Source organism: Bufo gargarizans, chromosome 3, assembly GCF_014858855.1.
Source record: "Bufo gargarizans isolate SCDJY-AF-19 chromosome 3, ASM1485885v1, whole genome shotgun sequence".
Lineage (NCBI taxonomy): Eukaryota > Metazoa > Chordata > Amphibia > Anura > Bufonidae > Bufo > Bufo gargarizans.
In genome coordinates, this window is record NC_058082.1 from 292,568,236 (window position 1) to 292,582,605 (window position 14,370).

The following is a 14,370-nucleotide window of genomic DNA, read 5'->3' on the forward strand; positions in this document are numbered from 1 at the left end:
TTTATATAGTTTTTCTTGTGTTTAAAAAAATTAAAACTTTGGTAAAAAAAAAAAATATATATATATATATATATATATATATACAGTACAGACCAAAAGTTTGGACACACCTTATCATTCAAAGATTTTTTAATTTTTTTTCATGACTATGAAAATTGTAGATTCACACTGAAGGCATCAAAACTATGAATTAACACATGTGGAATTATATACATAACAAAAAAGTGTGAAACAACTGAAAATATGTCATATTCTAGGTTCTTCAAAGTAGCCACCTTTTGCTTTGATTACTGCTTTGCACACTCTTGGCATTCTCTTGATGAGCTTCAAGAGGTAGTCACCTGAAATGGTCTTCCAACAGTCTTAAAGGAGTTCCCAGAGATGCTTAGCACTTGTTGGCCCTTTTGCCTTCACTCTGCGGTCCAGCTCACCCCAAACCATCTCGATTGGGTTCAGGTCCGGTGACTGTGGAGGCCAGGTCATCTGGCGCAGCACCCCATCACTCTTCTTCATGGTCAAAAAGCCCTTACACAGCCTGGAGGTGTGTTTGAGGTCATTGTCCTGTTGAAAAATAAATGATGGTCCAACTAAACGCAAACCGGATGGAATAGCATGCCTGCTGCAAGATGCTGTGGTATCCATGCTGGTTCAGTATGCCTTCAATTTAGAATAAATCCCCAACAGTGTCACCAGCAAAGCACCCCCACACCATCACACCTCCTCCTCCATGCTTCACGGTGGGAACCAGGCATGTAGAGTCCATCCGTTCACCTTTTCTGCGTCACACAAAGACACGGTGGTTGGAACCAAAGATCTCAAATTTGGACTCATCAGACCAAAGAACAGATTTCCACTGGTCTAATGTCCATTCCTTGTGTTCTTTAGCCCAAACAAGTCTCTTCTGCTTGTTGCCTGTCCTTAGCAGTGGTTTCCTAGCAGATATTCTACCATGAAGGCCTGATTCACACAGTCTCCTCTTAACAGTTGTTCTAGAGATGTGTCTGCTGCTAGAACTCTGTGTGGCATTGACCTGGTCTCTAATCTGAGCTGCTGTTAACCTGCGATTTCTGAGGCTGGTGACTCGGATTAACTTATCCTCCGCAGCGGAGGTGAATCTTCGTCTTCCTCTCCTGGGGCGTTCCTGCATGTGAGCCAGTTTCTTTGTAGGGCTTGATGGTTTTTGTGACTGCACTTGGGGACACTTTCAAAGTTTTCCCTATTTTTCCGACTGACTGACCTTCATTTCTTAAAGTAATGATGGCCACTCATTTTTCTTTGCTTAGCTGCTTTTTTCTTGCCATAATACAAATTCTAACAGTCTATTCAGTAGGACTATCAGCTGTGTATCCACCTGACTTCTCCACAACGCAACTGATGGTCCCAACCCCATTTATAAGGCAAGAAATCCCACTTATTAAACCTGAAAGGGCAGCACCTGTGAAGTGAAAACCATTTCAGGTGACACCTCTTGAAGCTCATCAAGAGAATGCCAAGAGTGTGCAAAGCAGTAATCAAAGCAAAAGGTGGCTACTTTGAAGAACCTAGAATATGACATATTTTCAGTTGTTTCACACTTTTTTGTTATGTATATAATTCTTCGTGTTAATTCACAGTTTTGATGCCTTCAGTGTGAATCTACAATTTTCATAGTCATGAAAAAAAATCAAAAAATCTTTGAATGATAAGGTGTGTCCAAACTTTTGGTCTGTACTGTGTATATATATATATTTTTTTTTTTAACATCACCATATTCTGGCACCCATAACTTTTATATTTATGTCTACGGAGCTGGGTTAGCGCTCATTTTTTTGGTAGTTTTTATTGTTTATTTTTATTATGGTGAAAGTTGGGCGATTTTGTATTTTTTATATATTTTAAAAGCTTTTTTGACACTTTTAGTAAGCCTCCCCCAGGGGCTTTTGACATGCGATCCTTCGATCGCTAGTCGCTCACATTGTAACCTGCAGGGCTCAATGGGAACTAAAGCACTATTAGGATGGAACCCTTCAGCAAGAGTCAGTCTAAAATAAATAAATGTGTGGAGATCGGGGAAGGCGTTGATCACAGCATCTGAGGGGTTAAACTGTGTGAGATTGGTGTTATTGCTGATCGCAGACATTAGCCCCCGGATTTCTGCTGTTTAAAACAGGATGGCTCAGGAGCGGGAGCCATTTTTAAATCCCAGACTACCTAAAGGGGTAAAGATGTCATTCTGCCAATTGCATGTGGGTTATACAGACAGATTTTGCTGTACTCAGTATTGTAGCCATCTAACAACACAGTCCTCATGCTTGTATCTTTCAGAAGTTGCTCCAATGATGGCCAAAACAATAAAAGCTTTCAAGAACCGGTTTTCTCGACGATAAAATCAGGAAGAAAATGAACTTTTTTGAACGGGAAGGGGTTATTGCACTGGAAAGCCTTCATAAAATGGCAGAATGGACCCATCAGTTCCTAAAGCAGTGTTGCCCTTCACCTTACCGTTTCCTTTTGCCCAACATGCTGATATACTCATGTGTTTTAATATGTCTCCTTCATCTCTCAATCCTATGGCTCTGCAGGATTCTAATTATTGTGTTGACTTTTGTCCCCGGGAGCCTTAGAATCACTGTGTCTCTCATGTCACAGGTATGGATCTGGACTGTGCTAGACTAGAAAGCCACAACACCATGCTGGGGATGTATCAGTGTGCCACACTAACGTGATTTCAGAAGCTAGCAGCGTTCTCATTCAAAAAGCAGATTTTTACTGATTTAAAATGTACAAATAGAAAACTACTATTTTTGTGCAATTTTCTGTAAAAGAATTAGGTACAACATTACATTTTTGGCAAGGTTGGAAGAAACCAAGAGAGGAAATGTACAGTTCCTTGGATGCTCTCATGTACTTAGCAGTCCTGTCATGGATTTGATGTTTTACTGTTGCAGTGTCATGTAATATTTGTTGTGAATTATTTTGCAGAATTGTTTTGTGACATAAAATTGGTCTCCCAACCCCCATACACACGCTTCTTCATATCTGGGATTTCTGCTTAGACTTTATATTTTAGTGTGTGTTTGAATTTGTAATTTAGACTCTTGAAATTCTTGTAGGGTCACAGTTTATGTCATTTACTTAGTTTGCCGACTCAAAGAGAATTTTAATTTCCATTACTGTAAAAGCATACTCTTACCCTGCATGAAATTTTCATACATTTCACTTTCCAGACAGTTATGTATTTTTCCATTCTAATACTACATACTGTATCCTAGACACTTAAAGGCAACCTGTCACGTTGAAAATGGTGTCTGATGTGTAGGTAGCATGTTACAGAGCAAAAGGAGCTAAGCAGATTGATTTATAGTTTTATGGGAAAAGGTTACTCTGACGACGTGTCCAATTTTCCGTTTGCAAAACATGACTATTCTGATTTGCAAAAACAGATCAAAATAGGATGTGCAGTGGGTTTCTTGGACCAAGTCAAGAAGGTGGTCCTATCAGTGATTGACTGCCTTACCTCTATGACTGTGTATACACAAATAGCTGTCAATCACTGATAGGACCGCCTTCTTCACTCCAGAATGAGCATGGAGTTAAATTAAATATATGGTGTACTGAATCTTTCCCCACAAAACGAACATATTTTCCGTTTGATAAGACGCACTTTTTTCTCCAAAAAGAAGGGGGGAAATGGCAGTGTGTCTTGTAAAGCAAATACTAGTGAGTGTTTCCATTATGGAAGCGCTCACTAGTATCTAGGAGTCTTGAGGAGCAGTGGGTGTAGCGCTGTACTCATCGCTCCCAGGTCTTCCTCCAGGCTCCGCACTGCACTGTTCTAACTGCTTACTGCGTCAGGACGTAGTACATGCAGTATGATCTCATGTTGTACACAGTCAGGTCACAGTGCAGCTCGGGCCTGGAGAAGACCAGTAAGCGATGAGTGCAGGAGAGACCTCCAGATCTGCAGAGTGGTAGCAGGAGAGGTAAGTTAATTTATTTAATCTCTGATGGGGGTCTGACACATGGGGGTCTGATCTGAGGTTTGACATGGGAGTCTGATTTGATATGGGGATCTGATCCGAGGTCTGAAATGGGGGTCTGCTCTGAGGTTTGATGTGGGGGTCTGATCTGAGGTTTAATGAAGATTGGGGGTCTGTTCTGAGGTCTGATGAAATTTTTATTTTTTCTTATTTTCCTCCTCTAAAACATAGGTGCGTCTTATCATCAGGTGCATCTTATAAAGTGAAAAATATGGTATATGTTAATCTGCTCAGTTCCTCCTGTTCAATAACACTCTGCCTTCATGCATATTTTTCTTTTTTTTTTGGTCACAGGTTCCCTTTAAGTACCCATGTGGCAGCTCTCAGTATTTTTGACCATTGCAGACGGTGTTTCTACTCTCTATTAATTGAATGGCAGTGTCACACACTTGCTCTCTAGTGTAGGTCATTTGTGAAATGAGTATATTGTGGATTTTGCGGATTCCACTTTACATTTACCTGTAGCTACTGGGCAGGGGCTATAAACTTTAGGCCTTTATGTGAGCTTTTGCTTTATGTAAATAAAATCCTTTTTGTGGTTTTAAGATTACAAATTTTAATTAGACTTGTATATGCAAATAATTTTATCTGGCTCTTAATAAAATGTGAATACTGGATATCTGGTGTGCTTTCTATGGTTCCAAGGTGAGAGCAGTACATTTATTCCCTTTCATAGTGGCTGAAATTTACACCAACGATGAATACACACTGGGCTGCCCTGTATATATAAGGTACCTCCAGCCAGATGTGCTTTTTTCGTAGTTACCCTAGTTGATGTCAGAATTTAGACTGTCATATTGCTGACATATTCAGTTGAATGATGCGTATAAGGCTAATTTCACACTTGCGTTCGGAGCGGATCCGTCTGGTGTCTGCACAGACGGATCCGCACCTATAATGCAAACGCTTAGATCCGTTCAGAACGGATCCGTTTACATTACCATGTTTGTTCATGATAGTGCAAACGGATCCGTTTTGACTTTACATTGAAAGCCAATGGGGGATGGATCCGTTTGAAAATTAAGCCATACTGTGTCAACTTCAAACGGATCCGTCCTCATTGACTTACATTGTAAGTCTGGACGGATCCGTTTGCCTCCGCACGGCCAGCCGGACACCCGAACGCTGCAAGCAGCGTTCAGGTGTCCGCCTGCTTAGCGGAGCGGAGGACAAACGGTGCCAGACTGATGCATTCTGAGCAGATCCGCATCCACTCAGAATGCATTAGGGCTGGACGGATCCGTTCGGGGCCGCTTGTGAGAGCCTTCAAACGGAACTCACAAGCGGAGCCCCGAACGCAAGTGTGAAAGTAGCCTAAAATGTGCTACTGTTGCACGAAAAAATGGATGCCAAGTTGTTGTATTGTTGCATTTCTCAGTAGCTCTGTATGCACCTTGCCTGACGATATACACTACATTGTTCATTTTGTGTATCGCTATAATTCTGTGCAGATAAATAACCTAAAAACGAACTCCTAAAATAATAATTCTGGAGCAACTTTTCTTAGAATGCAAAACATTGGAGAAGGAGATAGCACTAGTGAATGGCCCTCTTTATTTCATCCTTGCAATTTATGAGCTTATGGAATGCCTTTCTGAGGCTTGTAAGGGTGAAATAAGGCGGACCATTTATTAAAGGGAACCTGTCACCTCCAAAAACCATCTGAAGCCGCCAGCAGTACCTGAGAGTAGCCAGCAGGGTGTTTCTGACGATTGTTTTGTTCCTGAAGACAGATGTGGCAAAAGCTCTGAAAACGTTGTTTTATTCCCTGCCAGCGCGCTTCTCTAGACATGCTTGAAGTCAAAGGGGTAGCGGCCTCCTTGCTTTAAGTCACGGTAACTGCGCCCCCTTCGCTGTCACTGACAGCCGGCAGTTGGCTGGCTTTGCCGAACTCTGCATAAGCGCTGTCAGTCACAGGGAAGGGGGCGTAGTTACCTTAACTTGAAGCAAGGAGGCCGCTGCCCCCTTGACTTCAAGCATGTCTAGAGAAGCGCGTCGGCAGGGGATAAAGGAACGTTTTCAGAGCTTTTGCCGCATCTGTCTTCAGGAACAAAACAATCGTCAGAAACACACTGCTCGCTACTCTCCGGTACTGCTGGCAGCTTCAGATGGTTTTTGGAGGTGACAGGTTCCCTTTAAGTAGGGTTGCATCCCTTTCAAATTTTTTTTTTTTAATACTAGGAGCCCATGGATCAGGTCTTCTGGTTGTTCCCATTCTTCTTGTCCCTATGCGTTCTGACATGTCCAGCACTGGTTAGATAGTGTCAAAGTGTATAGAGACACCTCTCATTCACAAGGAGCATGGTAATAGCCAGTCTTCTATTTATTCTTATATTTCCAGGAAGAACAACAGAGGAACAAGACAAATACTTATGCACTGTAAGGCCTCTTTCACACTTGCATTGTCCGGATCCGGCGTGTACTCCACTTACCGGAATTACACGCCGGATCCGGAAAAACGCAAGTGTACTGAAAGCATTTGAAGACGGATCCGTCTTCAAAATGCTTTCAGTGTTACTATGGCACCCAGGACGCTATTAAAGTCCTGGTTGCCATAGTAGGAGCGGGGGAGCGGTATACTTACAGTCCGTTCAGCTCCCGGGGCGCTGCGATCACGTCATTCATGTGTGTGGGGCGCCCTGACGTCACTCTGGAGCGCCCCGGGAGCCGCACGGACGGTAAGTATGCTGCTCCCCGCTACACTTTACCATGGCTGCCAGGACTTTAGCGTCCCGGCAGCCATGGTAACCACTCTAAAAAAGCTAAACGTCGGATCCGGCAATGCGCCGAAACGACGTTTAGCTTAAGGCCGGATCCTGATCAATGCCTTTCAATGGGCATTAATTCTGGATCCGGCCTTGCGTCAAGTCTTCAGGATTTTTGGCCGGAGCAAAAAGCGCAGCATGCTGCGGTATTTTCTCCGGCCAAAAAACGTTCCGTTCCGGAACTGAAGACATCCTGATGCATCCTGAACGGATTTCACTCCATTCAGAATGCATTAGGATAATCCTGATCAGGATTCTTCCGGCATAGAGCCCCGACGACGGAACTCTATGCCGGAAGACAAGAACGCAAGTGTGAAAGAGCCCTTACTTATTAGTTACGTTAGTGATTTACTTCTTTAAATGTATGGCTGTTTATGGGGAAGGAGGGGAATTGGAATTCTGTTACAGAAAAAGGTGGCTCCAACCCAACTGTACGTGTCCACCCCTTGTATCATTGTGTACAAAGAACAAAAATAAAAAAAAGAGATTAGTAGCCTGTCATAGTAACATAATATATAAGGCCGAAAAAAGACATTTGTCCATCCAGTTTGGCCTGTTATCCTGCAAGTTGATCCAGAGGAAGGAAAAAAAAAAACTGTGAGGTAGAAGCCAATTATCCTCATTTTAGGGGAAAAATTCCTTCCTGACTCCAATCAGGCAATCGGAATAACTCCCTGGATTAACGACCCCTCTCTAGTAGCTATAACCTGTAATATTATTACACTCCAGAAATACATCCAGGTCCCTCTTGAACTCTTTTAGTGAACTCACCATCACCACCTCCTCAGGCAGAGAGTTCCATAGTCTCACTGCTCTTACCGTAAAGAATCCTCTTCTATGTTTGTGTACAAACCTTCTTTCCTCCAGACGCAGGAAAGAAGTAATTAGATCTCCCCTCAGTCGTCTTTTTTCTAAAGTGAATAACCCTAATGTTGATAATCTTTCAGGGTACTGTAGTTGCCCCATTCTAGTTATTACTTTAGTTGCCCTCCTCTGAACCCTCTCCAGCTCTGCCATGTCTGCCTTGTTCACAGGAGCCCAGAACTGCACACAGTACTCCATGTGTGGCCTGACTAGTGATTTGTAAAGTGGTAGGACTATGTTCTCATCACGGGCATCTATGCCCCTTTTGATGCAACCCATAAAGATAATGGCCTTGGCAGCAGCTGATACTGGTTTTTACTGCTTAGTTTGCTGTTTATTTAAATTCCTAGGTCCTTTTCCATGTCAGTGTTACCGAGTGTTTTACCATTTAGTATGTATGGGTGATTTGCATTATTCTTTCCCATGTGCATAACCTTACATTTGTCAGTGTTAAACCTCATCTGCCCAAGCCTCCAATCTATCCAGATCCATCTGTAGCAGTATATTGTCCTCTTCAGTGTTAATTACTTTACACAGTTTAGTGTCATCTGCAAAATTTGATATTTTACTGTGCAAGCCTTCTACAAGATAATTAATAGAATAGGGCCCAATACTGACCCCTGAGGTACTCCGCTACCCACATACAGACATTTTCTCCCAGTACTTGCATTCTCATTTTATATACTAACCTTTTATGTGGTACAATGTCAAATGCTTTGGAGAAGTCTAGATATACGACATCCATTGATTCACCACTGTCAAGTCTAGAACTTTCCTCCTCATAGAAACTGATTAAACCGATCCCTCATGAAACCGTGCTGTTATGGTGTTATTTGCTTATTTTAATTGACATCCTCCAAGATAGCATCTCTTGGAAAACCTTCAAACAGTTTACCCATAACAGATGTTAAACTTACCAGCCTATAGTTTCCGGGCTCTGTTTTGCACCCCTTTTGAATATTGGCACCACATTTGCTATGTGCCAATCCTGTGGAACATTCCCTGTCAGTATAGAGTCTGTAAATATCAGAAATAAGGGTCTGGCTATGACATTACTTAATTCTCTTAGGATACGGGGGGAGGGGAATGCCATCTGGTCTTGGCGATTTGTCTATTTTAATCTTTTTAAGTCACTTTTGTACTTCTTCCTGGGTCAGACAGGACACTTTTAATGGGGAATTTACTTTTACACTCTGCATTTCATCTGACAGTTTATTTTCCTCAGTGAATACAGTGGAGAAAAAAATATTTAATAGCTTTGCTTTCTCCTCATTGCTCTCTGCAACTCCCCCCTCATTGCTCTGAAGAGGGGTGACATCTTCAGATTTATACTTTTTACCATTTATATAATTGAACAACATTTTAGGGTTAGTTTTGCTCTCTTTGGCAATTATTCCCTCGGTCTCTAGTTTGGTGGCTTTTGTTTGTTTTTGTTCCCCTCATATCCAAACTGTATTGAAACATTAGGCACTTTTATACGGGCCAATGCACAGGCAATATTTGGGAACAAACATAACGTTCCTGAGTATTGCCTGATAGTTGAGCAGAGAGGGGAGCTGCATATACATGCATCCCCCGGTTCATTGTTTGCTGTCAGAGCATCCCGATGACTTTATGCGCTGCATAAAAGGTATGGTCAGCAGATGAATCGGCCCTTTATATGGGGCAAGTTTGGGGATCCTGATAACTGCCTTCATTCTCAGCCCTTGTTAAACGGCCTATATACTGTAATATTCCTATAGGTTTCTGTAGGATGAACTAATGTCAGGGTTATGTACCAAATACATTTTTTGAGGTCCTGAATGGCATAATGCACCATATACATCACTTTAAAGGTTTACATCTGACACTCGCTTCATTACTGCAGCTGTAGTAAAACTATGACTCCTAAGATGTAAATTTGCTTGGCTGTTCTCAGAGCTCCAAAGAAATGAATGGAGCATGCTGGGAGTCATAGTTTCACCACAGCTGGCATGTCAGATGTTAGCCTTCACTGATCTAGATAATTGGGAATGCAACTCAGTTTACCATCAAAAACTTCCACATAAAGATATCATATATGTGTGGGTTTCAATAATTTCACTTTTCAGGACACACAGTGATGTACATACTGTATAGGGGCAGATTTATCAAATCTGGTGTATAAAGTAAAACTGGCTTAGTTGCCCATAGCAACCAATCAGATTTCACTTTTTATTTTCCAAAGGAGTTCTGAAAAATTAAAGGTGGAATCTGACTGGTCGCTCTGTGCAACTCAGCCAGTTCTAGTTTACACCAGTTTTGATAAATCTCCCCCATAGTGACTGCATTCATCATCATCCTTTGCTGCTGCGAACATGATCTGACTATGGATGTTCGTCATCCATGAAATGACCATATCTGTGTAAACTGTATTTTATAGCTAAAGAATTATATTAATTGGATAACTAAATTTGTCAAGTTTTAAATATAATCCCTGAAAGACAATTGGCTGCAGTGAAGAGGTCATGTAACCAGCATACCTGGCTGTGATTGGTTGGTTGCACGGAATGTTATGGTTTGAACTGGCTGGTGAGGCTACCGACCAACTGCCGTGATCAGTTGAGTTGTAGCGGCTCTTGTAGCGACTCGTGATTTCCGAGGAGCAATTTTCTGCGCGTATTATTTTTTCACAGCGATCTAATTTTGACTGCACAGATCTCCTGTACTTTCCAGAACATCTGCTGGTAAGTATTACTCTTTACACACTACACATGGGACAATTTATACAGATTATACAATGTAGAAGAACAGATAGGGAAGGTGATCTGTTCATGTTATGGAGCCATGTAACTGTCAATAAGACACATTTGTATATGACATATATTACTTTTTTGGTGACACTTTAAAAGTAGAAAATCATTTCTTACGAATCACTACTGGTTTCTGACATCCCTGGCAGGCAGCTGATTTTGTCAGGGAAGGCTGTGGGTCATTTTCCCTGCAGGAGTTGGTGACCCATTCTACATTTGGGCTCATAGAGTGAGATCCACGCGGGCATGTGGATGGGTTGTATTCACGGGAGAACATCTTTAATAACAGAGATTGTACTACATATTAGGCTAGGCTTACATCGGTGTTGAAGCATGCAGTGCTATTTTGTCCAGTAAACCCAACGGACAACATCCTAGTCAATGAGGTCCATCAGGCACTGTAAATTTCCATCATCCAGAAACGGAACAGAAAAACTGGTGCAGATGTGAACATAGCTTTAGAGAGTTTAATCACCATATGTGCTCATAATGTTTATGGGGTGTCCCACCATCACGTCATAATCATTTTATGGATCATAAAAAATTCAGAATATATACAGTTATGTTGTTCAAAAAAAAACAATCCAGTGAATAGTTGACATTTACTTACACAGTATGGTGGTGAAAGTGTACAGCAATGTGCACACCTGCTCAGAGATAATGATTTGGGGGGCCTTTAAAACACTTGTCAGGTTTTGTTGCAGAAATTTCTGTGACTGAAAATTAGTTCCATTCACCTGAAAAGGGTTGTTTTGGCAGAAATGACAGATTTCTGCAAGTTTCATTCAAAATCAGCTACATCAACAATGCTTTTACCTGATGAATAAGCATTGGTGAGACATTTACACAGGTCAATTATCAGGAACAAGTGTTCGTACAAATGTTTGTTTTCCAATAATTGGCTGGATAATCTGCCCGTGCAATAGGGCCTTAAAGGGATATTCCCATCTCAGAAAATGGGGGAATATCACTAGGATATGCCTCCATTGTCTGATAGTGCGGGTCCCACCTCTGGAACCTACACTGAGGACTGAACGTCGAAGCTGGTGGCCAGCCACCACCAAGTGCTCTTCCCATAGGATTCTATGGGGCCCTCCACAATTTTCTGGGGACAGTTCTCAATGTAGGTGTGGGTCCCAGAGGTGGGACCCACATCGATCAGATAATGGGGGCATATCCTAGCGATATGCCCCCATTGTCTGAGATGGGAATATTGGCTAACTATTAGACAGGATTAGTACATCTGCCCCAATATATCATCTAAATGTATTTTCACCTACAAATAAATACATTACTTAATGTCTGCTTTTCTGCTCAGGAACCAGCCCAGTACAGAGACTGTGCTTAGGACACTGAAGATGGAGCACCTTCCACAGGAAGAAGAGATCCATGATGTCTCCTGGCTGTTGGCTTCAGCCCTGCTGGCCTCTTATAGCAATACTGTCAGTAGTAGAGCCTATGCACTGATAATGTCATAGTAAAGTACATACATCCAGCTATGGGTGGTGAAGGGGAAGCAGTTACAGCCTTGTGGTACCATAGGAGTCTGATGTTCATACATAGGTCATAAACATTGGGCCTCATTCACCAAAACTGACTAACAGAGCACAGTAACCAATCATAGTGCAGCTTTCATTTTTCCAGAGCTTGTTAAGAAATGAAAGCTCAAATTTGATTGGTCACCAGGGGCTTTAATGTCATATCCAGTAGAACCATCATTACTGTCAGTTATGATGTATATCCCAGGGTTGCACCCGGTATAGGACAAAGAAAATAGCAGGGTGATGACCAGTCAAGATGGGTACTGAAGACTGGAAGAAGACAGGACATATGGCACAGGGTTAGGGGTACTGTAATTTTGTCAAAAAACTCAGTGGGGAAATTTCTACTAATCCTGATGGTGAATACAGGCTGTCTCGAGCTGCACCAGATTTATCACAGTCGCTCAGGCTGGATGATAAATTTTGTGCAGGGCTAGATACTTTTGGCTAACTTTATACCAGATATTCGCTGTCTTAGTTTAAAATAGAATTTTGCGTAAGAATAGTGGCGCTATTTTGGTGCAAAATACTGCATCTTAGGCCAAGTCAGTGAAGCTACACCCCTTTCCAATATCCACACCCCTTACAGACTAGATGCACAGGATTGTGACACTTTTAGGCACCATTTATGTCAACCTTTAGGAGTACTCACGTTAGTAAATGTGGCCCAGTGTCAAAGTGAAAGTGTCATTTCTAAATATCTCCCATTTCCATATGTTTTTTTATTAGGAATATCTTTAAAATTGTGTTTGATTAAAGAGATGTTCATTTCTCATCTCCCATATTGTAAATTAAGGCAAGACCTATATGTAATGTGTTCCATTGTAGCCACCACCTATGCCAATAGAAGATATCCTGAGGATCGCTGCAATGTCCTATGTAAGTAGTACTGTATTAGCTGAGAATCATATTATCACATGCACAGCCGTAGTCACCATACATTTCATATCTATCAGATAAAAGTCCATAAAAAGGCATATTCAACCATCTGTCCATTCTATGTGACCTATTCCTGAATACTGACGACCTAGCAGGACGATTGTGTCCACACTAGCAATTTGTCACTTTACAATATGCAACTACTAAGGCCAGGTCCACATATGTGGTAAAATTCAGATTTTCTGTTCTGGTATAGAATCCAGGATCAAGATCCAGCATATGCCAGAGACCACCGGTGCCCGACAGATCCTAATGTCTATAATGGGGTCCATTAACCACCTCAGCTCCCCTAGCTTAAACCCCCTTAATGACCAGACCACTTTTTACAATTCTGCACTACACTACTTTCACCGTTTATTGCTCGGTCATACAACTTACCACCCAAATGAATTTTACCTCCTTTTCTTCTCACTAATAGAGCTTTCATTTGGTGGTATTTCATTGCTGCTAACATTTTTACTTTTTTTTATATTAATCGAAATTGACTGAAATTTTTTAAAAAAAAACGTCATTTTTCACTTTCGGTTGTAAAATTTTTCAATTAAAACTACATTTCTATATACATTTTCTTTAAATGTATTGTTCTACATGTCTTTGATTAAAAAAATGCAATAAGTGTATATTTATTGGTTTGGGTAAAAGTTATAGCGTTTACAAACTATGGTGCAAAAATGTGAATTTCCGCATTTTGAAGCAGTTCTGACTTTCTGAGCACCTGTCATGTTTCCTGAGGTTCTACAATGCCCAGACAGTAGAAACACCCCACAAATGACCCCATTTCGGAAAGTAGACACCCTAAGGCAGTGATGGCTAACCTTGGCACTCCAGCTGTGGTGAAACTACGACTCCCAGCATGCTCCATTTATTTCTATAGAGTTCTGAGAGCAGCCAAGCAAGAGGGGCATCTTGAGAGTTGTAGTTTTACCACAGCTGGAGTGCCAAGGTTAGCCATCACTGCCCTAAGGCATAGTGAGTTCATGGAAGTTTTTTTTTTTTGTCACAAGTTAGTGTGACAAAAAAAATGTTGTTTTTTTTTTACAAAGTCTCATATTCCACTAACTTGTGACAAAAAATAAAATTTTACATAAACTAACCATACCCCTCACTGAATACCTTGGGGTGTCTTCTTTCCAAAATGGGGTCACATGTGGGGTATTTATACTGCCCTGGCATTTTAGGGGCCCTAAAGCGTGAGAAGTAGTTTGGAATCCAAATTTGTAAAAATGCCCTGTGAAATCCTGAAAGTACTCATTGGAAATTGGGCCCCTTTGCGCATCTTGGCTGCAAAAAAGTGTCACACATGGGGTATCGCCGTACTCAAAAGAAGTAGGGCAATGTGTTTTGGGATGTATTTTTACATATACCCATGCTGGGTGAGAGAAATATCTCTCTAAAAGACCACTTTTCCCATTTTTTTATACAAAGTTGTCATTTGACAGAGATATTTCTCTCACCCAGCATAGGTATATGT

The 14,370-nt window shown here is 41.4% G+C and overlaps 1 protein-coding gene across 2 annotated transcripts in view; it reads left to right on the forward strand.

The window, feature by feature from the left end:
• Window positions 1-4,078, forward strand: part of ELOA (elongin A) — a 45,663-nt gene extending 41,585 nt beyond the window's left edge. For both annotated transcript variants that reach the window (XM_044287022.1, XM_044287024.1), the window contains exon 11: window positions 2,305-4,078. In XM_044287022.1, the coding sequence (XP_044142957.1) occupies window positions 2,305-2,366 (62 nt within the window). In that variant the 3' untranslated portion in view covers window positions 2,367-4,078. The remainder of the gene's footprint in view (window positions 1-2,304) is intronic.
• The last annotated feature ends 10,292 nt before the right edge of the window (window positions 4,079-14,370 follow it).